The sequence below is a fragment of the Epinephelus moara genome, chromosome 24, assembly GCF_006386435.1.
Source record: "Epinephelus moara isolate mb chromosome 24, YSFRI_EMoa_1.0, whole genome shotgun sequence".
NCBI lineage: Eukaryota > Metazoa > Chordata > Actinopteri > Perciformes > Serranidae > Epinephelus > Epinephelus moara.
In genome coordinates this window covers 42,539,963-42,567,011 of record NC_065529.1, presented here as the reverse complement: position 1 = coordinate 42,567,011, position 27,049 = coordinate 42,539,963, and the positions used below count along the sequence as shown (strand labels likewise).

Here is a 27,049-nt window from a genome sequence, read left to right as displayed (position 1 = left end):
ATAACAAATGAAGCATTGTGGTGCTACAGGGATGTCCCCAACCCACAAATCATGTTCCAGACGTAAGGGAACATGTTTGTTTGGTACAGACCCCAGCAAAAATCACAGCATTATCATTTTAGGATTTTTTTTTTCCAGTGAAAGTGAAATTCAAAAATTAGCATTCCAATAAAATTACAAATTATATTGCAATCACACCATCTGTCAATGTAATTGCATTTTTTTTTAATGTGCAGCAAATGTAACTTTGTGGCACTTTAAGCACCACAGCCATTAATTTGGAGAGAAGGCAGACATCTCTACGGCCGATATCTCCAGCACCCTGTGACTCACACCAAAACAACCTAGACTGATAAATAGCACTACAGGTGACAGGAAAAATATGTGTTTTTGATTTGGGGGCTGAACTGTCCCTTTAATCAGGAACTCTGTGATCAGAGAAAAGTTTTTACCTGTACCAAAAAAAAGTGCTGCACCTCAGGGTCTGGCCTTTGTGTTTGTCACTGCATTAGGAGGACCTGGTTCTATAGTCACAGTGTGAGGACTCATGTCCCCTGTGAGGACAGAGGAGTTCATCCTCACATACTGAACTTTTATTGGAACAGGTTCAGGAAAGACAAATGTAAGGTCACACATGTTCTCACAAGAATGTGTCAATAGGCATTCTGGGTAATATGGATTCACTAAGTGGTGGGGGAAGGCTGAGAGACAGTGTCCAAACTGTCCACCCTCTAAAAACAGGATGGACAGGATGGACACATCCTTTAGTCGGGGTGTGTATTTCCTGGTTTGGGTCCCTTGTGTCTGATGAAGATAAATCTCAGTCCTCTGCAGCTCCCATAAACAATCAACATCAAACTTTGTGTTAACAGTCTGGGGAAAGTCTTTTCCTGTTGCAACATCAGAATATCTAGTGTGCACAAAACTGGCTCTGTAAAGAAATGGTGTTCCCAGTTTGGTCTGCTCAGAGCTCTGACCTCAACCCCATCCAAAACCTTTAGGATGAACTGGAATGCCGACTGTGAGCCAGACCTGATCAGCAGACATCAGTGTTGAACCTCAGTAATGCTCGTGTGGCTGAATGGAAGAAAATTCCTGCAGCCAGGTTCAAAATCTTGTTTAAATCCTCAAACCAGAAGAACAGAGACAGCCTGAGATTATCAGATCATGGTTTTGGAATAACATCTCAGATTCTGACTTTAACGGTGTTAAATATTTTGGGATATAAAAGTTGGTCAGTGTATCTCACTCCTGTGTGTGTGTGTGTGTGTGGTCCACACTTCTGTCGGTCTGTTTGAGGGTTATGACCTGAGCCCTTTTTACAGAGATCTTGCTACAGGGCCGCTACAAAGTCCTCTCTTCATGCCGCCCTTGCATTTTTTCACAGAACCAAATGGCGGCTATGTCATGCTGCTCCTGTATGTGATTTTAGATAGCATGCCAGCATTGTGGAATCAAAAGAGACATGACGGGCATGACATGTAAGACATGTCACTCTGCTCGGAGGGTAAGGAGCTTGCAGACCTCAGTGTTGTCCCGATTTGCAGACATTTTCGGTTGCTGTTCTTCTTCTTTGAGTTAGCCACTAGCTGCTACCAGGTACTTTTTAAATCTCCCGCGGTAGGTTGCATGCATAACATGTCATCATAATATCACACCCGAGCTGTCCATGATTCCATCCTCGTTTTGGCGCTGTTAATACTTTTGTTCCCAGCTCAGAGGTGATACAACTCTGTCTCCCCATTCTGCGATTGTACTGTACCTCCATACAGAATGGTGCAGCGGCATAACCGCATAATATTCCTGCCTTGACCAGGCAGTATAATAGCGGCTCTGGTTTTAAGATTCAGGTTAGATTTAGATTTAGGTTAGAGACAACTGGCATCCAAAGAGGGTCAGATAATGCGCTGGCAACAAGTTTATCATAGATTAAGTCATGATGGAATCAGTGACGGCCTTAAAGGTACAGAAGATCATGAAAATAAAAATAAAAACGGTAGTTTAGTAAACTATGAAGAGGATAGAGATATCTTGCTCATCTAAATACTGATGTAAATCATTAAGTCAGAGGCCAGTTATGAAAAATGATCTGTTGGGGTTAGGCATTTAGTTGTGATGGTTAACATTAGGGTAAGGGGTTTGGGAATGCATCATGTCAACGAGAGTGTGTGTGGTTGTGTGTTTTTGTTTTGCACCCGTTGTGATTTGATGCTTTTCCACATTCGGCCGCCTGTTGAATTTTTTTGTTGCGGTTTGTCTTTCTGCACTCAGCTGGGGTTTTTTTTACCTTTTGTGTTGATGTTTTGTAAAATTTAGTTTTTAGTTCTCCCACCATGTTCTCCTCCAGCCGACCTCTGTTTCATTTGTTAATGTTGTGTTGTGTGGTTTTGCATCCCCCTGCCCAGATTCAGAACACGACCACCATGTGTCCCATTGCTGCCTGCGTCACATCATACCTCATAACAATTTTTCTCTGTTGATATGCTCTGACATTTGTTTCCTTTCTTTGTTTCAGATTAAGGTGGTGAACGCGTTCCGTAGCTCCCTGTACGCGGGGCTGGAGAGCCCAGAGTCCCGTAGCTCCATCCACAGCTTCATGGCCCATCCTGAGTTCGTCCCCCAGTCCGAGGAGGAGGCTCGCATCCCCACCATCGAGGAGAATGGAGACGAGATCGACCCCCTCCCCAGCGCCTCCTCTGGGGCGGGGGGAGGAGGAGAGCCACCCAGCGCCTTCCCCCAGAGCTGCGAGTCATCCATCTGAGCTCCTCCTCCCTCCTCCTCCTCCTCCTCCTCCTCCCTCCTCTTTATCAGCATCATCTGTCATCCCACCAACTGAACTGTCGCACTGAGGAGGGAAGTCACTCTGCATCCCCTCATCCTGCACACACACATGCTTCACATCGTCGTCACCCCCCTCAGTCATTCCTGCCACGTTGTGTTTTTCATACTGACTGTGGCGTCGTTCTGCCTGTAAGTTTGTCCCTCCACCACCACCACCACACACGTGTATCAGTAGAGGGTGGAGTCCAGAGTCTCCACTGTGGAAGGCCTGTCTTTGTCCATTCATGTATATTTTTTACTTGATGCTCCTTTTTTTTTTAAAAGCTTTTAAACTATGTTGGGTTCAATCTTTGCGGGACTCGCAGCAGCATGTCGTGTTCTGTACTTGCTTCATTCCTGCGTAACGCTCTCTCAAAAACGGCACAGAACTTTTCAAAGAGTGCAGTGATTCTCATGTACATACGCTTCCCGCTCCTCTACACAGCTAACAGCCGGGTTTGGTGATCAGAAGATTTTTAGGCAAATGCAAAAATGTAACCTTTTATTTTGTTTGTTTGTTTGTTTTTAAAACCTCTAAAGAATGTTAATTGAAAGCTGATTCAAACTCCTGAGAATGTCTTGTGACTGCGACACGACAGTCGTCAAGGTTCAGCTGTTAAAACAAATGTTCTTCCCTTTATCGTGTCTGTATGCGTTGGTTTTTCTTTAGCAGCTGTGTTGCATGTGGAAGGACAGAATGTTTACTCTTCAACAAATAATCCAACATGGCGGCGTCCAGAGAGAGCTCGCTCTCTGCTCAGTGGGGGTCCAACCTCATCTCATCCAGTCAGGGTTCTGGTTCTCTCTGCCCCCCTAAAGTACGTCCACATCGTCGATAGGAAACAGGAGTGTGGTTCATGTTTCCCCTCCAGTAGGATGCATGTTATGTTTCCTTCGTGTTGTCGCATGATAATTTAGGAATGAATATTTGAGATTCTGTTTAGACAACCACATATGTGTTAGTCTGCAGCAGCGTCTGTTCACGGTTCCACTAACTTCCTGTCTGTAGGACTGAACTTCCTGTTACCACAACAGACTCATCAGTAATCATGTAAAGGAAACAGCATCAGTGCAGTTCAGGCCCTGAGATACCCCTCTGAACTACAGTGGGTGTCTTAATAATCTGCGTACAGGCCGTGTGGCCCTAAATCTTGTTCCTTGTGAATGTGATCTACCCGCACACACTCGTGCGGGGTTGCAAAGGGCTGGAACACATCCCAGCTCACATTGGGCAAAAGGCGGGTACTCCCCAGTTGGCCAGTGGTGCCTTTCTTGCTGTTTTCACAGCAGAGGTAGCGCTGATAAAATTAGCCACAGCATACACCGAAGGGCTTGATTGCCAACAACAAGAAAGGACACAGCCTTGCCTGAAACCTTGAATCTTTGTGCTGCCCCTGCACTCGTCCTCTGCAGCGTCACTGACTCACCGTGTGGTCAGGGCCAGTCCACTCCGGCTCTCCTTTCATTTTAACAACACGTGCACAGAGCTCAATGTTGGTTTCGGCTCATTTATGTGAACAGTAAACAGAAACGAGAACACTATCATTCATTCCCCTTCATGCTATCAAATGTCAACTTTTCTTGCGTTCTTATCTCCTTCCTGCCCCTTGAAAGACTCATGTTAGATAAGACCCGCCCTCTTGATGTATTGCGACCAATCAGAAATGACAGCCTGTGACCATGACACTGTGAGGAGACCCCTGCTAGACACTGCCCCACTGTGCCGTCCTCGCAGATGACCAAATGTATGTCAGGTGGACTGTCGACAGCCAACCTGAAAGTGTAAATTGGGTTAGAAATGACCAAACATTAAGCTCACATCTTTCAGGTTTGGACTTTCCAAACTGGACACTACTGCCACAGGAAGTATTCATGTCTACGTCCATTTTTTTAAATTTAGATCTGGGTTGCAGTGGCACCAGACTAAAGCTCCTTTTACAATGCCTGTTCAACGCAGGAATGTAATGCCATTTTTCGTCTCCCTGATCTGCATGATACGCACAACAGCAGAATGGGGTGGCAGCAGAGGTTGTAACAGCATAGAATCTACATCTGTGGAAAAGGGAGAGCCAGCAGAGCGGGACAGGTGTGACATTTTGCCAACATGTTATGTGTGCAACCCACTGCCGGGAGATTAAAGCAGCTTGCAGCAGTTAGCAGCTAACTCAAAAAAGAAGAATAGCGACCAAAAATGTCCACAAACAGGGCAGACAATGAGGTCAAGGAGCTCCTTACCTTCAAGAGGATGAGATCAGCAAATGAGCGGCAAATGATTATTAATTCCTATGTTATTGTTTATTGAGTGCTGAATCTGCCATGTTACGCCGATGCTGTTGTGTTACATGTCATGCCCATCACGTCTCTTTTGCTTCTGGAACGCCAACATACTATCTCAAATGACACACTGGGATGGCATTATACCTGCCTCATTTTGTTCTGATAAAAAAATTCAAACTGTTGTAATGGGGGGTCTTTGTTGCGGTCGTACCGCCGAATCTCTGTGGAAAAAGGGCTTAAGAAAGGTCGCCCCAGCTTATCTCGTCTTCTCCCCAGACACATCCTCAAGCTCTTCCTGGTGGCTGCCCAGGTGTTCCCAGGGCCGATCCGATGTATAATCCCTGCAGTGTGTTCTGGGTCTGTCAGTAGGCATTCTGATAGGATGGTAAACCATCTCAGCCGATGTCTTTTAAGCCAGAGCTCATGACCACAGACGAGGGTTTGAACGCCGATTGAAAGCCTTTCTCTCGGTTCGCAGAACGACTCTAGTATCAATGAGTCTGCTTTGGGTTACAGTGCAGGAAGTTCAGTTCCAGCAGACAGGAAGTTGATGGATCTCTGAACGGGGTCTGGACCGTCTGTCTGTGTTTAAGACAAATCTTAGTACCACTTCTGATGTTTTCATTCCCTCGTTTGAAACTAAATCAGCCGTCAGTGACATCACACGACCGGCAGCAGAGAAGGTGTTTGATTTTCATCACCTCTCTCCGCTCTGCTGTGTTTCGATTGACAGGCGTCAGTGTGGCGGCCACGCTGAGGTTCACAGGAGACTAATGATGTCACCAGTCAACCTGTAGACTTAAATCCACTGTGTGTCCCTGCTGCCGCTCAGTACTTCCTGCCCACCGTTGTCCGCAGATTACTGTCTTAAAAGAAGAAGGAATCATCTTCCAATCAGAAGCAGCGATGCGTGTAATCCCCTCTTAGTCTGACTAGCAGCCATCAACCTATCTATGAACTAGGACACGTTATTGAAGTAATGTGCTACTACTGCCATATTTCCAAGTTTTTGTCATGACTAGGTTCTTCCTCTCCCCACTGATGAGCTTTTTCTATGTAACTCAGAGCCATATTTTATAGGTTGTCTGTATTGTTTTTTATCTCATTGTTATCGAGGTTTCCTTTGGACTTTCTCACCCCTTGACCCCAGCCCCAACCCCGACCCCGACCCCCATCCTCCCCCCTCCTCCCCTGGCCCTTTACTCCAAACACGACCAAAAAGCAAGGAGAAAATCTTCAGTCGTCACTGCCGAACCAAGTTTAAAGGACCTCTACAATGTTTACATGAAAAGCAAGTGGGTGGCAGTTCGCCTGCGCTTCTCTCATCCGACCACTTCCCTTTCATTCCCTTGCTTTCCTGAATCTTAGAGTTACTATTTAACTAAATGGGGAATCTTTCTTGCATGGTTTTCATATAAAATTCAATGTTTTGCTCATTTTTTACAATTCTTCTGTATTTTTATATTAAGTACTTTTTAATATTTTGGAGATATATGAATATATATGTATAGGCTGAAGAGTTTGGTGACAGTACAGTACATGAATGAGATGAATCTAACGTGGACTCTGTCTTTTTACAGCTCTCTAAATATTTATGCCACGTGTGTCGTCTTGGTCACCTGATGTTAGGGCTCAGAAACCTGCAGTGACTTGTTTACTTCCTGTCGGCCGTTCAATTGGAATCTTAACAGTCGAGTCTCATCAGCCCCCCTTTTACATGAGTATATTCACTTTATCTAAGATGTTGTGACACACTACACGCTATGTGATTTCGCAGTTATCCAACTCCATTAGAGTTCAGCCAATGCAACGTGAATACAGCTAACTGTATCAAACATTAAATGGGAGTGTATAATTATTTATCCAACCTCTGGGTTTCTTTGTTTCTGTACTTTGAAGCTACTATGACTGATTTCTTTGAATGAGTGGACTGATGCTGTTTTCCAACTGACTGGTGTCGGAGCTGACGACTTTAAAGAGGATCACAGCTGTGTCCCGCTTCAGGTTTCGCCTCCTTTGAAGGGGGCGTGGCCTATGACGGCGTGTCTCATCCAAAACTAGCTGCAACCCCCTAATACAGACCAAAACTTGAGAACGTATCCTAAGGACCAAAACAGAGCCGACCCGAATTATAGAACAAACCAATGAGTCGCTTTGAGCCCCCGTGCCCCGAGGTCTTTGAAGTGGACCCATGGGTCTAAACCCAACATGCATCTTTTTTTCTTTTATTTTTTTACTTAAAATATCTTGGTCCCATAGGAAGTCTATGGCCTCTGATCCAAAAGGGGACTCAAGGTCAGTTAGACCGCCCAAAGATGAACTGACCCGCTCCAAAACGTGATCTGAGACCTGGATAATACACTAAGACCCTACACGACCCAATTAGACTAAATATGATTTGAACCAGCTTGACATTGTGTCAGGTCCCAGTTGCCAGAAACCGATTGGACCCATTAAAACCAAAGGTTCCCAAACAAATCTGTCTTTCAGTTTCTCTGTTAATGTCATTTCAGTATTGAAGAATATGTCCACCCATTGTTACCAGTCATTTAGAGCAGTGGTTGTCAAACTAACTTCTTTAAAGTTTCGGGTTTCCATGACAAAATCATGGAGTGTTTTCAAATTTGATATTTGCACGTACTGCAAAAACTTTTTGTACTTTTAAAATTTTTCTTTCATTGATTTGATCGTCATAAATTGTAGTTGCTGTACATGTTTGCGTACTGGGGGGTGAGGGGACCGTTTAATAACGACTAAGGCCCCAAAAAGGCTTGGGCCGGCCCTGGACCACATGTGTCGTCTAAATTCAGGCCAAAGAAGGACAGGACGCCACATTTTTTTTATTTGGTTGTGAAATTCACACATTTAAGGAGGCATAGCCTGTGACGGGACACAGCTGCACCTGTAGATGTCATCGCCATTTTATACAACTGACAAACTTCAGAAACATTTCCCGGGAAGAGAGCAGGACTGTTAAAGCGCTCGTGACATCACTTCCTCTTCCTGCCGTGCGTCCGTTGGCTATGAACGAGACGCACCTTTCCAAACGATGACGTGTTTTCCTCTTTGTTTTTGTTCAACTGCTGAATCTGACAGAACACCTGTACAATGTAAATATTGTCATATAAGTGAATGAAGCATACCTGCTGTCTGTGTCGGTGACAGGAAATGGGAGAGGGGGCAATCAGCCAATCATCACCCAGCAAAGCTTTAAGGATGCTCTGCCAAAGTCGTTTTCTCTGTTTCTTTTCGTCTTCTGCACAAGTTTGTTTTTAGAAAGTTTGCAGTCACATGACCCCCATCCCTCCTCCCACCCCCGTCCCTCCCTGCTGCCTGGATAAGATTGTCCCTCTGCTTTTGCCACGGCCTCTCTGTGGCTGTGGCGGTCGTCTGTTGGACTGGTTGGACTGGTTGCCCTCACATCTCATGCCAGGTGCACCGTGCAGCCCCGCCATCAGAGACGCTCCAGACCTGTTTGTGCTTCTGGTTTTTCCGAGACTCAGCAGCAGACTGAAAATATTCACCTGATTTTAGTTCTCTGAAGGTTCTTCTTTTTTTTTTGTTTTCGGAGTTCAGAAGATCTCAGTTTTCCAATAGGACTTCTGTATGGAAAAGGAACTCGCTTCTTAATCCAGTCATTGTTGCATTTTGACTGCTTCCTCTTCAGAGCACTGCCTTTTCTCAGAACAGCTTCCTGTTGTCGGATCTTAAGGAATTCTTTGGAGAACCTTCACGTCCACTTCAGCATTCACAAACAAAAAAATGGTTCAAACGAACTGGAATATCACAGTTGGAAAAGTCATAACCACTCAACATATATACCTATATATTTATATATTATCTCTATATATTTATATCTAGTACATATATGTGTGTGTATATATATATATATTAGATATAAGTACGTAGAAATATATATATGTATATGGTTTCTCAGTTGAACTTTATTGCAAAAAAGACTGAAAAAGATTTGTTTTCTGTAATTACTATGATACACAGTAATAGGCGTTGGTGTTATTTTTGTATAAACATAATATCATCTATGTGGCATGCATGACATATATACAAAATTTGGTGGTTTAAAGCAATATGTCCAACCTGGTGCGATTGGTTCTGTCGTGTTCTGTGTAGCCTAAAGCCACTCTGTGCAAAAAGAGATAAAAAAAAAAAATCAACAAAAAAAACAAAAAGAGAAACTGCATTTGGATAAAAGTAACTGTTCAGTATATGTGTTCAATGTTCTGTGTTCTGCATGTTTTAGTATGGAATGAAACATCCCAAAATGTTGACTTGTTTTTACCAAATGAATCTCGAATACACGCCCCAAACACATGCAGCATTACACAGAGACAAACACACACACACACTCATGTATTTGCACTGTGAGGTGAAACACACTGAGGAAATTAAAACTGTGTGACTTCTGATGGATGGATTGATGAAAGATTAAGATTCTTCTTTTCTTTTTCTTTTTTTGTTCCCATCGTCTCATTTTTATCCAGAAACAAAATAACTTAGCAGATCTGTCCGACCGCCCACCTCTCACCTGTTTCATCCTCCCGTCCCAACACACGCATACACATGCACACACACATATACACTCACTGAGACTCACAGATTCTCCTGAACTCATCACCCACTCATCTGTGCAGTGAGAGGAGGAGGGAGACGGTGACAGTTAACAGGCCTGAAACTTTCAGGTAGGCTTCTGCTCTGCAGGCGTCATCATCTCACCAATCACATCCATTGATCTCTGTGATCCATTATCCTCCTGCTTCTCTCCGCTGCTTCACACTGGAGAGAAAAAAGTGAGGATAATAGAGTTTGTTGCTCACCTGTAAAAATGTCTGTGTTCATGTTAGAGTCCGACCGATAGAGCAGCTGATTTTATTCACCAGGGCAGAAGTGATTATTTAGAAATGTATCCACTGGAGCATACTAACGATTTTATGTACGGCTGCATCTGAGGATGAGTTTTATTATCAATCAGCTGTTTTTTATTTGTTTTTGATTGATCAGTAATGTCAGAAAATAGTGGAAACTTCCGTCACGTGTCCCAAACCCAAACCCATTCAGTTCACCTTCATATGTGGCGAAGAAAAGCAGCAAATCATCACATCTGAGAAGCTGAAATCTGAGAATGATTGACGTTAATTGATTATCACAATATTAATTGATTGACAGAAAATGCTTTTTTGTTGGCTAATTATTTTAGCTCTAGTAAAATGTCTCGCTCGTCACAATTTAATCATCAAATGTAACGGATCTTTATTAAAATGTTTCATCAGTATCTATCGGAATCTAACTCCCTGATCACTGACAGTCTGGTGGCTGTGATGTGATGACAGATTTGTAGTTTTAAAAAAAGATCCTTCACTGATAGTTACTTGGATTTGCATTTTAATCTGCCATAAAAAAAATATGTATTTTATTCTTGTCTGGATGTTAACGTCTAAAACACCATGAAAACCTCAAGACACAACAAAACTGCTGAAGTTACAACATGTTCCTCTTAAGATTTCTATTATTCAACATAAAACTCAGTCAGCTTTAGATTTGTAGGACATTATTTTCTCTTTGGAAGGAGGTAGGCTAGCAGTTTCCCTTCGCTTCCAGTCTTTGTGCTAAGCTAGGCTAAAACATGAACTATGTCATATTTCTGTACTGAACACAGAGATGAAACTGATCGAAAAATCTGACTCTGGTAAAGAGCGAAAACGAGTATTACGGAAAAATGTATTAACAGACAGCAGCAGGATTCAAAGACAAGCGAGCGATTATCTACCAGAGTTAATACTTTATATATCTGCTCAGACTGACTTTTCTCATCAGGCCACTTTACCTGTTGTTGTGTTTGGTTTTTATCAGGATGTGGAAGTGGTCGTTGTGGTGACAGTGTTGACGGCATTTAAAGCTTTGTGTCAATGTCGGAGTGAATGTTGGACTTTGTGGTCACGTTGAGATGTTGTTGAGACGGTAGTTTGGCAAATCTGGCAGCCAGGATTCAAGAAATACTGAGGTCGTGAATCCAAGTCAGTCTCAGTGCAACCAAACATAAATTCTCGGGTTTTGATTATTTGGATTTTTTCCTTTTTATTTAATCACCTGTTCAATTACTGTTTATATTTTATGTATAGTTTATTCCCCCAATATTGTTTAAAAGCTTTCTATTTGGCGTAGATGGAGTCAAATTATTTCTTCAGTCCAGATTGTAAATATCTTAACAGCTATTTAATACATTTACGTTCAATTTTGTACAAATGTTCCCCGGAGGATAAATCTTTACGACTCAAGTGATCCTCCGACTTTACATCTGTTTCCATCACCAGGTTCACATTTGTAGTTTTGAGTGAAATGTTTCAACATCTGTTGGATGGATTGTCATGAAATTTGCCACAAGCATTAATTTCCCCTGAATAATTGATCATAATCACTTCGGTGATCGGTGGCTGCCATCATAAGGTCATTTTTTGTGTATTTTATGCAGAAATATCTGCAAAACTAACTGTGTTCCATCAGCCTCAGCTGTACTTTGTGTTTAGTGCTAATTAGCAAATGTTATGTAACTAAGATGGTGAACATGATGAATATTAATACCTGCTAAACGTCAGCATTTTAGCATTGTGGTAATGTTAACATACTGGTGTTAGCGTTTAGCTCAGAGCTCTGGTACATGACTGTAGACTCTCAGTGGTGTTTAAATGTAGAGAGGACACGACCTCAGTGTCTTCTGTCGTCCTGTCTGACAGATTCTGAGCCTCAGCAGTGATTTGTTTGTGAGCCAAAATAAAACTTCCTGTGCTTCCCTGTGTGTGTGTGTGTGTGTGTGTGTGTGTGTGTGTGTCAGGTGGGCTGTTGGCTGTCGATGAAAGTGCGTTTCCTCAGTGTGTCTACGTGTGTGTGCGTCGCTCTCATCCTGTCTGTTTCTATCAAACATCCTCCTCCTGTTTGCTTCAATCTATGCAACAGAATCCTCCAGTTCGGCTCCAAGTAATTCATCTGGTTTCTCACTTTCTCTCCCTCACACTCTCACTCTGTCTGCTCGTCTCTCGTCTCTTAACCTGCTTTTTATTTTTCAGTTCTTTCTACAAACAGAACCACGACACCTGTACATTGATGTATGTATGTGTGTGTGTGTGTGTGTGTGTGTGCGTGTGTGTGTGCGCGCGACAGGTGCACACACACTCATGTTGTTTTCTTTACTCTTTTGTAAGATATGATCATGTGGAATGCCTTGGTCTTAGTGTCATGTCGTTTGAACTTAAGCTGAACAAAAGATGATAATCAAGCAACTTAGTAAAAGTTGTTACATAAGTATATATATATAATATATAAATATATATAAATATATACAAATCTATATACATAAAATAAAGCCATTGGAATTTGAAATAATTCAGTGTCCATTTGTGATTCTTTTTTAAAGATTTTATATATATGTATATATCATCACTCTGTTCGGGTTCATTTCAATGACCTGCTCACTGTACACTGTCCCACTTATTACACAGCTACTCCCCCCCCCCACCCCCCAAAAAAATGTACTTAAATTTATTTTAATTCATTTTATTGACTTTCACTAAGTGTCTATGATCAGAGCTGTGTCCACAGCCTGTTTTTCAGAAATAATCCTAACAAAGCCATGTGACACACACAGACACAGACACAGACACACACACACACACACACACACACACACAATCCGCAGATAGGGGAAGTGACTGACATCAAGAAATCCCAGCAGTGGCTAGAAAAAGCCGGCCTGAAGGACAGCACAGAGGCCTTGATCATGGCAGCACAAGAACAGACCCTGAGCAGCAGATCCATAGAGACAAGAGTCTACCACACCAGCAGGACCCCTGGTGCAGGCTCTGCAAAGAGGCTCCTGAGACAGTCCAGCACATAGTAGCAGGAAGATGCAAGCTGGGACAGCGTACACCGAGAGGCACAACCAAGAGGCTGGGATAGTGTACAGAAAGATCTGTGCCGAGTATGGACAAGAACTCCCAAAGTCCCAAAGGGACACACACCTGAAGCTGGTTGAGGACAACAGGGCTAAGATCCTGAGGGACTTCAAGTTCCAGACTGACATAGTGGTGGTTGACACAGAGCAGTAGAGGGCAGTTGTGGTAGATGTGGCGATACCAGCTGAGAGTAATATCAGGAAGAAAGAGCGTGAAAAGACTGAGCAGTAACAGGGACTGAAGGAATATCTGGAATACATGTGGAAGGCGAGGTCCAAGTCCAAGTACAGATGAAAGCATTAGGGCCTGTGACCCCCAAACTGGGAGAGTAGCTGCAGCAAATCCCAGGTGCAACATCTGAGGTCTCTGTCCAGATGAGTGCCGTCCTAGGAACAGCTAAGATACTGCGCAGAACCCTCAAACTCCCAGGGCTCCAGAGGACCTGAGCTTCAAGAAGACGCACACCATCCCCACCAAGTGGGGTGAGAGGGAGATTATATATATTAGAGCTGTCAATCAGTAAGAAAATAATCTAATTAATTACATGCTCTGTGATAAATTAATCTAAATTGATTGCGTACATTATTTTTTTCTGTGAAAGTACTTTTTAAAAAATCAGGTCAAATGAATTTTGGCAGATGTGTTGTAGTAAAGCTGTTGGATGGACACTATCCTCTACCACCCAAACTGGTTTGCAGTCCATTTTGCAAGAGGATAAGTTAGTCAGCCACAGGTAGACTTACCCAGTTTGTGTCTGAACACCTGGTCGAATGTGGTTCGAGGAGGCTGGATGCTAGCGCTATAGCATCGGAGGCTTTGCTAGCTTGGACCTCCGGGTTCACTAATAAATGCTTGCACTGAGGTGATATTTCAGGCATGAAGTACTCCAATGGTACGAAAATTCCTTGCTGCAGAAATTGCAGGGAACTATGCTCTTATCAACAGTTCATCCTGTGACAAAGCCACGGTGGCCTTCAATGATGTCTCCACTGAGCTGTAACGTTAGCTAGCTTAGTGGTGCCAGGTGAGCTAGCAGTAGATGCACGCTTCCTTCGGCACAGTGATACATTTGGTGGCTGTAGTTCAGTAGAAAGAAAATAGTTCCTACATGAAACTGCTCGCAACAAGGTCTGTGGATTATCTTCAGTAACTGGGTCATGACTTCTGGAAAGAGACATTGCTGTGGAGTTTTTCAAATGTATTTTTTTGGTGCTTTGAGCACCACAAGCTGAGTGACATCTAGTTCCATTATATTGGAGAGAAGGCAGACATCTCTACAGCTGATATCTCCAACACTCAGCAGCTCACACCAAAACAATCTATAATGATAGACAGTAAGAGGTAAAATTCATATTTTTGATTTGGGGGTGAACTTTCCCTTTAATTTAGATTTACTTTTATCTCCTATAACTACACTGCAAACTGTTGATGCAGCTACACTTATTGATGCTCGTCGTTCAGACACCTCCAAGCTGGTAAATCTCTTCCTGTTCAGGATGTTTTAAGTTGTAACACAAAAGCTGTGATTTATCTCATAACTTGGCCATATGCCATTTGCAGATAAAACCAGTAGGGAGCTTCGTTGTTACTTCAGATGTAAAAATATGAATTTCCCTCGTGTTTAAAATAATCATCCTATTTCATCTGTAGATACACGGACATTGAAAAGGTTTCTCTCCTAAGAAGAGGCTGTAATTTAGTCTGCTACTTAGACGCAAATCATACTGGACTTACTGGTTAAACACTTAACACATTATGGTCTCAATACCAAATTTGATCTCAAATATTTTTTGTTAAATTAACACATTTACTGTGTTATTATTTTTTATTCATTTGGACTGACTCACAGCAATGGTTAATCTGAACTCCTTTCAAAGTCCTAAAAAAACTGTGACTGTAATAAACACTCCCGCCTCGAGAGGGCGCTATTCAACAGTTGTCATACATCAGACAAATCAAGTGTTTTAAGTCTCCTTCTCGTTTCCCAGTTTGTACATTCCCAATTCCTTTCCTAGCCTCCTCTCCTTGCATCTTCGTCCTTTCCACCTGAGATGCCATTGGAGGAAGCAAGGAAGTGACACCTGGAAAGTTAGCAAAATAAGGCATTCATACTTTAGAGTCATCATTTTAAAGCAAGGTGAATTAAGTATGATGTGTAGCAAAGCTGCCATGATTTGTATATCCTTGCTGTGTGTCACGCATCATTCATACACCATGGGTGCCAAAAGACCTCTGCAAAGGGTGCACCTGTGCATCATCTCTCCTCTAAAGTCTCTCCTCAAGATGCATTTTAGGAACTGAAACATCCCTCAAAATGGCGTGCTGAGATTGCTTTCCGGGTCGGAGGCAGGAGGAGAGAGGAGACAAGGAAGCACTAAATCGACAATTGAGAAAAGCCCCCCTGTCGAAATCTGCAGCTGCAGATGTGATGAAACTCTTCCTCTTCCTTAGAAGCCTTCAGCTGCTCAGTGCAACACTGCCACCATGTGGTCACCAGACTGCCTTACACCAGAGGGACCTCCTCCTGCTGCAGGACAGCAACAAATCAGAGCTGTGTCTGCATGATGTGGCATAGTAATAACATTTTAATCTTTAAATAAACGAAGCAGATGACAGTAAATATTGACTTTATACACATTGAGCTCAGTAATCATGCAAAGTAAGCATTTCTGTCATTGAAGTTTCAACACACTGAAATAAAAGTTTTTTTAATTTCATTTTTTTTTATCTTCACCTGAATATTTTCTTTAAAAAAGATGCTGCAGATGACTGGAATGCAGAACTGGAAGGTATAAACTGTAAAACACAATGGGGCCCAACACATTTTCAGTCTGACCTCGTCACATATTGACGTTTGGTCATGGACTTTCCACATCAAGATATGGCGTGCAAGGTACCCTGGGTGTGTTGGTTGTTGACATTCTGGGACGCTGTGTCAAGATCTGCCTGTTACATGCATTGTCTTCTTTCAAAATACACCTCCTAACACGTGGTTAGGTTTACGAAAAAAAAGAACAGGGTTTGGCTTTAGAATCTTAGAGGACGCAAACACCGCTCTCTCGGGTGAAGGTCAGTGTTTGTTGGACCCATCCACCACCACTCCCACCTGCCCCATGTGGACATTCGCCATCTTAACTTTCGTCCTTGTCCTGTCGTGTTTCCAACCAACGGTGCTGTTTAACTATAATGGCAGCCGGCTCCGTATCATGCCTACGTTAAAGGACACCTTTTTTTGTTGGTTTCTGATGCCTCAAGTCACTGCCCAAGTGCCAGATTTCGACGACTTCAGAGTGAGACCGGGCTCTGGGGGCATATCATGAAGCCTCACCCAGTCAGAAGGAAGGAACTTACTGTATATAAAAATACTTCTATAAAACCTAAATTGATAAGAAATGCTGATTTTTCATAAGACAACATAGGAGCAATGTGTTTATCATTTCTTTACATTCATAACAGTTTGTCATTGATTACAAGAGCATGTTAGTGTTCCCTGTTTCCCCTTCCTACTGTCTCGTGTTTGTTTTCAGTCTGTCTCTGTGTGTTTGCTGGGTGTAGCCTTCTGGTTCCCTCCTCCTGCCAGTCCTCCTGAGTGCCAGCAGCTGCTGAACCTGCACACCTGAACCTCATCTACAGTCAAGCCACTGCAGTATAAAACCTCGGCTCAGATATCAAGGGCAACGTCTGAGTTTTTCGACACTTAGTCTTTTTGTACTTTTTGGACCCCAAGTCACACTCGGTTTTGTGTCTCAGGTTCACCACGCCAGCCTCAACTATAACCAGCCATGTCCAGCCTCGTTCTCGGCTTCTGCCTCTGAATTTGAACTGCTCTGTCGTCAGCCCCTCTGCCTGATCTGCTTCACCATTCCCAGCACACCTCAGCCATCATTCCACTCAAGCCTTCAGCCTCCCATCTTCATATTGTAATAAACTGCATTGTGGACCACTTAAATGGCTTTAATACCAAGGAAAATATAAAAGAAGGAACAGTGACACTGACAGCGTTTAAGGAGCCAGACTTTGGTGTCAGTTCCATTGAAGTCAATGGGGTGAGCACGGCAAATCACACTATAACCTATCATATTTCAACTTTGACTGAAAAATCCTTCCACCAGATTAAAAACACACCACGTGATGTTGACTGATGTTTGTTTTTTTTAATCTAAATATGGGTGTTAGTTTGCCTTCTCATTGGTACAGAGACACAATTAGATCAGAAGTCCGTAATACCAACGCAGACTTCAACTTAGGACTTATACATACCATTTTCTGAGCCAACTCATTGGTTTTTCGCTCAGCCCAACTCACCACCAAACCTACCTGCCAGCCTGTCACCTGTAGATCATTGTCTCCTGCCACTATAAAGACTCACATCTTCACAGACTCTCCTTGCCAGATTGTTTTTCACCATTGCTATGCAAGACTTTCTAGCTTTTTTTTCCCGGACTGCTTCCTCATTGCAAACCTCGCCTGCCTCTGACTTTCTGGTTTCATCTGCTCCCCAGTAAACCACTCAGCCTTCTGCCTCCGACCAAGAGCTCTGCTTCTGCCTTCCTGGTTTCTGTTTGCCTGTTCCCCGTGGTGGTTTGGAGAGACAGTCACCCAGCTCTCCATAGTGGGTTTACCTGTTCATCCACCATGGATTTCTGTACTGTGGATTGCTTCGCCATGTGGCTGTACATTCCGCCTTTGAGTGTGCGCCGCGGTTTCCACTCTTCAGCTTCATCATCACCGCTGGCAAGACCCTCTCTGTTTACATTTGGATTTGCACGGCTGTGTCGGCTTCTCTTGAGAGTACTCCTGGTTCTGGATTCCCTGCTTGTCTGACATTGCTTACTGCCTGGTCCCTCATGGTACCATTGCACACAATTGAACTGCTTGCTGTGTGTGTGCGTCCGGTTGATGCCGGCTACTCCCCTGTTTTGGGATCCCTCCTAATTGCTCCTCCTGAGGTTTCTACCGTTTTTGTTTTTCTTGGGGAGTTTTTCCTTATCCGCTGTGAGGGTCCAAGGACAGAGGGATGTCGTACGTTGTAAAGCCCTCTGCAAATTGTGATTTGTGATATAAGGCTTTATAAATAAAATTGAATTGAAGTACATTATTGGTCTCATTCTCCACAGCTGGAAAGGTGATGCAAACAGTGTTCTCCAAGAGCTGAAATGAAACCTTCACCTTGTTGTCTGTCTCTAAATTAATGTTACAAATTGGTTCCCACAAACCGGCCCCTTTAGTATGTCAGCTAACTAATGGCAAATCTCTAATTCCAACTGTAGGAAAGTCAGCTGCTCCAGTGTGCAGTGGTGGTCACAGTTAAATGAATACAGCAACATCATCTGCAAAAAAGCGAGAATATAAAACTGACGTCAACAAACAGCAGTGATTTAAGTTGTTTTTTGTGAAGTCCTGTCTGAATTAAAGGTCTTAGGACAGAAGGTGCTGTGAAATGATTTTTTTTTTCATACAACAAACAAGTGGTTGGATTTAGGAAAAAAAAAAAAAAACAGGGTTTGACTCAAGAAACATACGAGATGCAAATGCCACTCTCTTGGGTGAAAGTCAGCATTTGTTGGACCCATCCACCACCCCTCCTGCCTGCCCCTGTCGGACTTTTGCCACCTTAACTTTCGTCCTTGTCCTACTGTGTTTCCCCCTGACACTGCCGGGCACCATTAAACTTTAACAGCAATCCGGCGCCTATCAAGCTGACGTTAGACACTTTTTTTCGTTGGTTTCTGATGCTGCAGTTTCCTGACCTCCATAACTTAACGTTAATTATGTAACGTACATTAAGGACGTAATGTCATTCGTGGAGCACAAATTCGTAAGATATCATACGACCCGTTCTATGAGAGTACGTTGGGTTAATCACATGTTGCTCTGAGCAGGAAGTGCAAAAAATGCAGCTTTGTTCATGTTGTTTATATCCTTAATAAAGAAAAAGTCAAGAACGTCTGACGTCTTGTCATATGTTCAGCTAACAAATTATTGATCATGGCCAGTAATGAAAACCATCTTGAATCGACTCTGAACCCGCTCCTGGGACCTCTGGAGCTGTCTTATGGTTAAGTATTTTTGATGAATACCTGTCATTCCTAAATTTGCCAGTAGAATTTAAATTTGTATAAATACAGGTCCTGATCGGCTCCTGTTCTTCCTGCTGTGATACATTTTTCTTCCATCTGCTGATTAGTTTCTTCTCTTTTTCTTCTCAGGCTCACCACATCTCTCTTTCTTCTCTGTCCATCTCTATTTGTCTTTGACTTTCTTCACACCGCCGTCATTTACTCTCTAATGGGCTAAATCACTTGTCCTCTCTCCGTCTCTCCACCCACGAGCCTTTGACTTCAGCCTACATTTCTCACTGAGGGAAACTCGTCCTGGAAGGTGTTGTCAAGACGACTGCGTCTTTAACGGTGACTGTGTTGACACCGCGGCAACCAGGGACTCCAGTTTATTTGGGGTTCATTAGTGCTTGAGGTGGTGGTTGTAATGTCAAGGAGCCTCAGAGGAGCTCCAGGCGACAAGCATCTTAACTACAGACAGAGTGTGTTTAGAAAAATTTAAACCTGAGCCGACAGACGGTTTGCTGACGTTCAGTTGTTTATCCTCACTGACTCATCTCTGTGTGTCTGCACCCTCAAACATCAATAACACCATTCGGCCCCATTTTTATAAATTCCTCTTTGTCAGACGCCTGAATCTCTCCAAGAGAAGCAGGGCGGATTAGACCAGAAAATAGAAAAATGATAATCCCTCAATTGAATTTCATCCTTCTTTTCAAAACACCTGATTATGTAAAGAGTATCTGTGAATGTTTAAACCTCTTCCTCTGTCACACTGAGGTGCAGGAGGCTGTTTGGGATTGTGTTCACACAAATAACCCGGACAGTGTTTGATATTTTTCACTCTACACACAAACATGACATGTCAGAGAGACGACGGATGCTGACGTTTGTTTCATTAACAAATCAAACGCCCCACTTTGAATTTGTTGTGATGATAAGCATGTGGGAGGTCTTAAATATTGTGTGTGTTTGTGTGTGTGTGTCAGGGGGCTTTTATAAAAAGGTCTGGAGGTTGACCCTGAAGCCAGTTTAGTGTCTGATCATTAAACGAGCAGCTGTCACCAACAGGGACGATCAATGTAAGTACCTTTAAGGGACTGTCATCACTTAACGAAGCTCAGAGTGTGACTTTGTGTGTTTGTGTGTGCGAGTTCTTCTAGCTTTGTTTTTTAGTTACACTTCTGTAATCTCTGTATCCTGCTCTTCTGTCAAAGGTTGCCTCTGTAAATATGATGATTTATGTTCAACTTGTTTGTCTGTTTTGGGACAAACTGCTTTGTGATTTTTTTAGGCAACACATTTTCCTGTCAAAGTTAAAAAAGTATGACTTTATAGGTCTTTGTGATGTATTTAAAAAGTCAGTAACAGATAACGTTTTTTGTCAGATTAACATGAAAAACTGAGGAGTTGAATATCAGAGTTGTTCTTTTTCCATTTGTGTATTTCATTAATTAACTTAAAGCTGGACAAAATAGAGGTAATTTTGAGTTGAGTTTAGTTTAGTTTAGTTAAGAAGGAATGATGCAAATTAATATTTGAATGCCAGAATTTGCCAAAAGGTAATTTCTTCAGCCAAGATGTTACACAAGGCTACCTAAAATACAACAAAGCACAAAAAAGACTTCTTTGAACACAACAAGAAACGATTTTAACTTGATTGTTTAGTCACAAGAATGTGAAGATCATCAAATGTGTGATTCAGTGCTCAAACCTGAGGTTGATGCAATATAAGAAGACATACAATTTTTAAAAGCACTAGAGGCAGTAGTGACATATTTCCATATATAACAAAATTGTGACACTAGCAGGATTTATTATTATTAGGCTATTAGCAGCAGAAAAGACTTCCATTGTTTTAATTGGTTACTGAAAGATCTATAAGTGTTTAGTTCTGTGATATGAATTGGATTTACATTCCACTCTCGAACCTCTTACAGACCAGGCTGACTGGCTAAAAGCACTTTTCCTCTCCTCTGAGACGTTTGTCTTTGTTTGAATGTTTATATGTTTTTCTTTTCTGCTTCGATCCAGCATCCCAACCGGAGTTGGGTTACATTTGTACGTTGTTATATAGCGGTGGATATGCTGAAGTGTCACAATGAAACTTAACATTTCAGCAATGCTGTGGTTAAATTGAAGTCAGGTTTAGGCACAAAAAACACTTATGGTGAAGAGAAGATCACATTTTGGTCAAATACTCACTTTTCGTGGCCGTACCCCAGCTGAAAATGCAGCGATGTCTTGGTTAAAAGAAAAAACACTTTTTGAGGCAGCATCTGCAGTGGAAATACAGCGACAGCTCAGTAAAACACAACCTGTATTGTTTTTTGGTCACACATAATGGTCTGCAGCTTGGCAGGCATCTTGCTTTGGTGTCTCACCATCCACAACCACCTTCTCCTGATGACAAACTTGGCTCCTCTACATGAAATCAGAAATACATTGCTTTAGAAACGTTGATATGACATGTATGATGCCAACATTTTCTTCTATTGACGGGGCTGTTGGATCAATCGATCAGCTTGACGCTCAGTCCTACAAACCTACAGTTGCAACCCATCTGAAATGAAAGAATGAAATTCAATGCTTGGGCAGTGACTTTCAGCATCAGACACTACTGAAAAAAGGCGTCCTTTAACGTCGGCATGATATGCGGCCGGTTGCTGTTATAGTTTAATGGTGGCATCAGGAGGAAATGCAATGGGACAAGAACGAAAGTTAAGGCGCGAAACTCGGAGTAGAGTGGGTGCGAGTGGTGATGAAACCCTGTTCTCTTTTCCCAAACCCAACCATGTGCTTTTGTTGCCTAAACCCAACCACGTGCGTTAGTCGTCAATTAGCATTGTTGTACTGATGTAGTGCATTTATTTTGAAAGAGACTGTATGTAAATATTACGTTTCCTGTGAAAACAGAAGGGTAATTTGAATGAAGACAATGCATGTAACAGGCAGAACTTGACACGATGTCCCAGAACGTCAACAACCAATACACCCATACCAGGGTACCTTTCACGCTGTATCTGGATGTAAAAAGTCCATGAGCAAACATCGATATATGACGAGGCAGGAGCGAGAATGAGTTGATAGTTACCAATAACGCTTTCGTCTGCATAGACCCACAGAGACGCTTACATGTGTCTTCAGAAAAACATAAGTCAAGTCAGAGAGGGGAGGTACCTGAGCTCTGATTGGTCGCTCATCTTACCCATCATCGCATCTGCTTTCAAGAATTGCGACCTTTTTAACATTTAACATGAATTTCCATTTTTTTTGTCCAGTTAAAATGTATAAAATTGAAAAATAAGAGCCCAAAATCTTTATTTGGTCTTGACTTACAGTGATCCTCAAATCAAAATGTATCTCTGGAGATCAAACACTTGGCAACGTGACAAAAAAACGTCACTGTTTTCAGCTGTGTTCACTTTGGTCTGTACAGAAAAACAACACAGCGTCAATGCAGCTGTGTGCACAGCTCATCTTACGTCATGTGTGCGCTAAATTCAAGAAGGAGAAGATTAGTATCTAAACACTGGCTTGACTGCGTCAGATGATTGAGGGCAAAGATGTAAATCAGACATGTGATTGGCAAAGGACAAAAAGCAGGGAAATAAACAGGATTTATTTCTATCTATATTCTGAAGGTTTTTACAGAGGGTATTCAGATGTCTTTCAGAGCCTGATGTATGGAACATTTTAATCCTACAAACATGGTGACAATGGATTTTTCATGGCAGTTGAGATTAATTGTTTGATTTACAGAGTGATGAAAAGAGATATCCAAAATCCTCTCTGTCTCTTATGTGTCAGCAAAATGACACAAGAATTTTGAGCGTGGCTGTCTCTAATGTTCAGATTTCCGTTATGGAAATCTATGCAAATCAGCATATATTTAAAGGGGAACAACACTTAAATTAAGAATCCCAATATGTTTTTTCCATGATTAAGGAAAGGTTAATCAATATTTGTGAACATGAGCTGCTCCCTCTCAAAGCCAGAAACCAGAGAAGTAAAGGCCCGAACATACTCGGGCATACTATTAGTGGAACGGACTCCGCAAGGAATGTCCGCAGTCATTCGGGCTTTCACAGTCGAGCGCACTTCCGCGTTGTAGTTTCCTGTAAAAATGTCCGTGAAAAATCCCTGCAATGTGAAAAATACATGCCCAGCAGTCACTGGTGCGCGGAGCGGAGTCCACGTGGTCGTAAAATCTGAGCTTTGCGCGCACAGGGCTTGCGGACGTCCGCTTTGAGTCCGCGCGGACCTCCGCGGAGTCCGTTCCGCGTACGTTCCGCCCCAGTATGTTCGGGCCTTAAGTCTCAAACTTGTGATGTCATAGGGTATAAAGTCTGGAGCTGCTCCACAGACAATCACAGTCCATCTGATGCTCGTTTTGTTTCAGTTTTTGCCGTTTCATCACTCCTATATATGCAGCTGTAGCCAGTATCTCACTATCACTATCCTCATTCATATTTTAAGAAGCTACAAATTATATTCAGCCACAAAGTAAGCCTGAAAAGCTGCAAATCAGAACAAAAGTACAGAGAGTTGTTGCATAGAGATGATACACCATCTCATATAGTTGCATTGGTGTGAACTGGCAGGTTTTTAGAACGTTGCAGAGCAGCGGATTGAAAGTAGTTGCCTGTTTCAACTCATCTCATCATGAATCTTTAGTCTGAACTGGAATTAAAGAGCAACTCCAGACTTTATACCCTATGACATCACAAATTTGTGTTTAGCATTTTAGTTTTTGGATTTGGGAGAGAGTTGTTAATGTGAACTAATATTTTTGGACTGTCTTCGACCACAGGAATAACATGTATGAATTCTGACAATGGGTGTAGTTCCCCTTTGATTAGATAATGGCTCATTTGTATATTTAAACACAAATTTTCTAAAATCTTTAAATACAAAAAGTTTTTGTCTTAATGTAAGTCATCAACTGGGGAAGTTTCATGGTGATATCTTTTTGTTAAAAATTCTACTGTATTCACCTGTACTGTAGGCACATTGTATTTCGTGTACCTCAGACATACAACATTTATTTTTCTGACTTTTCACAAATCTTTGCTCTTTTCTAATGAGTGATTTCACTTCTTTTGAACTCAAGAAGTTATTAAAGTATAACAACAGCAATGAAAATCAGTTTCTCTCTGAACTTGTCATGACTGATGGAGACAACCAGTGGTGTAGTGGAGGGTAGAAACAGGTATGCAGGATATACTCACCTCTTTTTCTGCTGTTTATAGCATATGCACTGATCAGCCAAAAAGCCACTGGTGGATATAGGAGAGTAAACTTATTTTTTCCCAGGTAACCTACCCATCTACCCAGAAGTATAACTGCCTCTACACCACTGGATCCAACCAGTGACAAGTGGTTAAAAATAGATATTGCTTCAGGGGTCACAAACCAAAAAGGTTGGGAAAGCTGATCCAACTAGCTAGATGTTTTTTGATGCTCCCTGATCTTTTGTCTTTGACAGGAAGTGTTTGTTGCTGTTTTGTTTCAGAAGATGCAGATTTCCCACAGGCCTGTGCAGTGGCTCGCTGTCATGCTTCTTGTCAACTTTACAACCGCCCAGTGTCAACAGAACGAGAGGTGAGACACCTGTTCCCGCCCAATGTCAGCGTGTTTACATGCTAACTGTAAATGGTTGTTAACTGCTTTGACACAGAAGTAGAGTAGGTTCATGAATGTGGCAGTAGGGAAATGTTTAGTGTCATCAGCTGTAGCAGAGGAGCACTTTTGAATATATGCAGACCCAGAATCACAGCAAAACATCAAAATGTCCACACAAACACATCAGCTTCCTATACTCCCAAAAAGGACAAAAACATCACAGATTCAACATAAAAGAGAAACCTGAGTCAAATTTAAAGTCAGTGGTATATACATTTCAGCATTCAGTTGTATTATCAGTATTATCTTTCTTTCTTCAGTGTATTTTGACTCTGTGTTTGGATAAACTGTCTGATTTCTCTCTCCCTGCAGTCGCCGAGCTGTGACCGAACACCAGCTGATGCACGACCGCAGCCGAAACATCCAGAGTCTCAAGAGACTCATCTGGCTGTCCAGCGCCATCGAGGGTCTCCACACCGCCCAGACTCGGTCTGCTGCGTACAGCCCCACAAAGGTCCTGAACCTGTCTCTGAATCCAGCGCTGGTCCCTGCTGCTGTGAGCCCCGAGCCCACCCGGGTGCAGAGCCTCCTGAGAGACTTCTTTAATCCCTACCTGACTCAACAGCCAGACAGAGAGGCATAACGTCACTTTGATACACAAACATAAAGTGAACATGTATATAAGAAATAATCATTATCATTTGTATCATTTGTCTTTGGTGCTAAGACACTAAGACACTTATTCAGGTGCAGACATGTCCAAATGTCTTCAAGACTTTAAAAGCAGATTAAATGTTTTGTTCCATAGGGGGTTTCATTCCTGTTCCTAGGGTCCTGCATTCCCCACATGTATATGGCACATAATGGGAACCTGAAAAAGCTGTTAGCTGTTTTGACCAAAAGTTTATTTTGGAGAGGAAGAGACATCTGCAGATAATTCACCTGATGGTAAAAACCTCCTGAACAGTGAACACAGAGGGAATTCTAAACAGGAGAAGTTTCCGCTGGTTGTAATCTACAATCCTTACCGCTAGACACAACTAAATCCCCCTAAATCGTACATACTGTTCCTTTAATATGACATGAGTTTGGTTAGGGGTCTATCATCATGATCCTGAGAGTCCTGAAATTTCACTGGCACAGGTCTCAGTCTAGATAATAGTAACTCTTTCTGCCTGAACAGTAAGTCCCAAACTCATCTCAGCCCTAAATTCAAAATAATAACAATTAGTCATCCAATTAATTCACCAATTAAAAGAGAGGAAAATGGAAAACAAAAGATAAAAAAGGAGAAAAATAATTATTTAACCTTTTGGGGTTAGGAAATCGATAGTAGATAATTACTGCCATGTCCATACAGGTTTAGATAAGGAGAGAGGTCCAGTGTCAGGTTAGAGTCAGAGAGCTCTAACAATCAACTACTGCTTTCACCAAAGGTCAGGGTTAACTGGATTTTTTAAAAATATATTTATGATATATTTTAACTTGAAATGGGTCAAATTCGATCCAGACAAAACAGGAGTGTTAATGTGCTAACAGAATATTAAACTGGGGAACATAGTACCCTGGGAACACAGATAAGGTCCTGTGATGAAGCATTGGTCAAGGTGAACTTCATTACACTTATATCAAGAGCTGGATGATATGACCAAAAGATAAAAATGTTTTCAAGTGTGGGGATGATTCATAGTTTTAATCATTTTTATTCCTGTAAGAAAAAAAAACAAGACTAAGAAACAACTGAAACGTCATATTTTCTGGTCTGTGTGTGCAAAAAACTGAGAATATGTGGCTCGTTGGTCTCGGGGTCTAATTTTCAGTTACAGTGTGAAAGGTCTGTGGTTCAAATCCCGGCCCAGCCCTGTATTAACTGCATTTCATGTCTCAGTACGTGTACTTTGTGCAATGACAATAAATAGATGACCAAAGACTTACGCCTGTTGCATTTACATGTTGTACAACACTGACTGACCATATATGAGGAAGTGAATGCTGATTAAAGCAGTGGTGGAAAGGAACATAAGTACATTCACACAAGTGCTTTACATTAATACAGTTGTGAGGTAGTTTACATTTTATGTTGCTTTCTACTTCATTTCAGAGGGATATACTGTACTTTTTAATCACTACAGTTATTTGATATCTTCTATTACTTTACAGATTCACATTATTAATACAAAATATAATCAATGAATAATATATTATGTATTGTTATAGGTTAAGCCACCCAGCAGCCTCAGCCCACCACTTTGTCAGTGATTTTAGTGTCAGCCACCGACACAAAAAGGCACCTTTTGCGGCAGT

At 42.1% G+C, this 27,049-nt stretch overlaps 2 protein-coding genes across 4 annotated transcripts in view; both read left to right on the top strand.

Annotated features, from left to right (window-relative positions):
- LOC126386578 (plasma membrane calcium-transporting ATPase 1-like) overlaps positions 1–9,533 on the top strand; it is a 143,793-nt gene extending 134,260 nt beyond the window's left edge. For 2 of the 3 annotated variants that reach the window (XM_050038990.1, XM_050038991.1), the window contains exon 21: positions 2,516–9,533. In XM_050038990.1, the coding sequence (XP_049894947.1) occupies positions 2,516–2,761 (246 nt within the window). In that variant the 3' untranslated portion in view covers positions 2,762–9,533. The remainder of the gene's footprint in view (positions 1–2,515) is intronic. The other variant, XM_050038992.1, reaches the window with a different exon arrangement.
- Positions 9,534–20,104: 10,571 nt separating this feature from the next.
- pth4 (parathyroid hormone 4) lies at positions 20,105–26,665 on the top strand. Its single transcript, XM_050038338.1, has 3 exons — positions 20,105–20,202; positions 24,636–24,724; positions 25,118–26,665. Exons 2-3 carry the CDS (start codon positions 24,639–24,641, stop codon positions 25,386–25,388), a joined length of 357 nt encoding a protein of 118 aa, XP_049894295.1. The 5' UTR covers positions 20,105–20,202; positions 24,636–24,638; the 3' UTR covers positions 25,389–26,665.
- The last annotated feature ends 384 nt before the right edge of the window (positions 26,666–27,049 follow it).

What these genes read in the sequence shown, in the direction of transcription:
- pth4 (XM_050038338.1), top strand. Translation starts at nt 24,639, where the DNA reads ATGCAGATTTCCCACAGGCCTGTGCAGTGGCTCGCTGTCATGCTTCTT. An exon ending in CAGTGTCAACAGAACGAGAG is followed by an intron (nt 24,725 to 25,117) that starts GTGAGACACCTG and finishes CTCTCCCTGCAG; the next exon opens with TCGCCGAGCTGTGACCGAAC.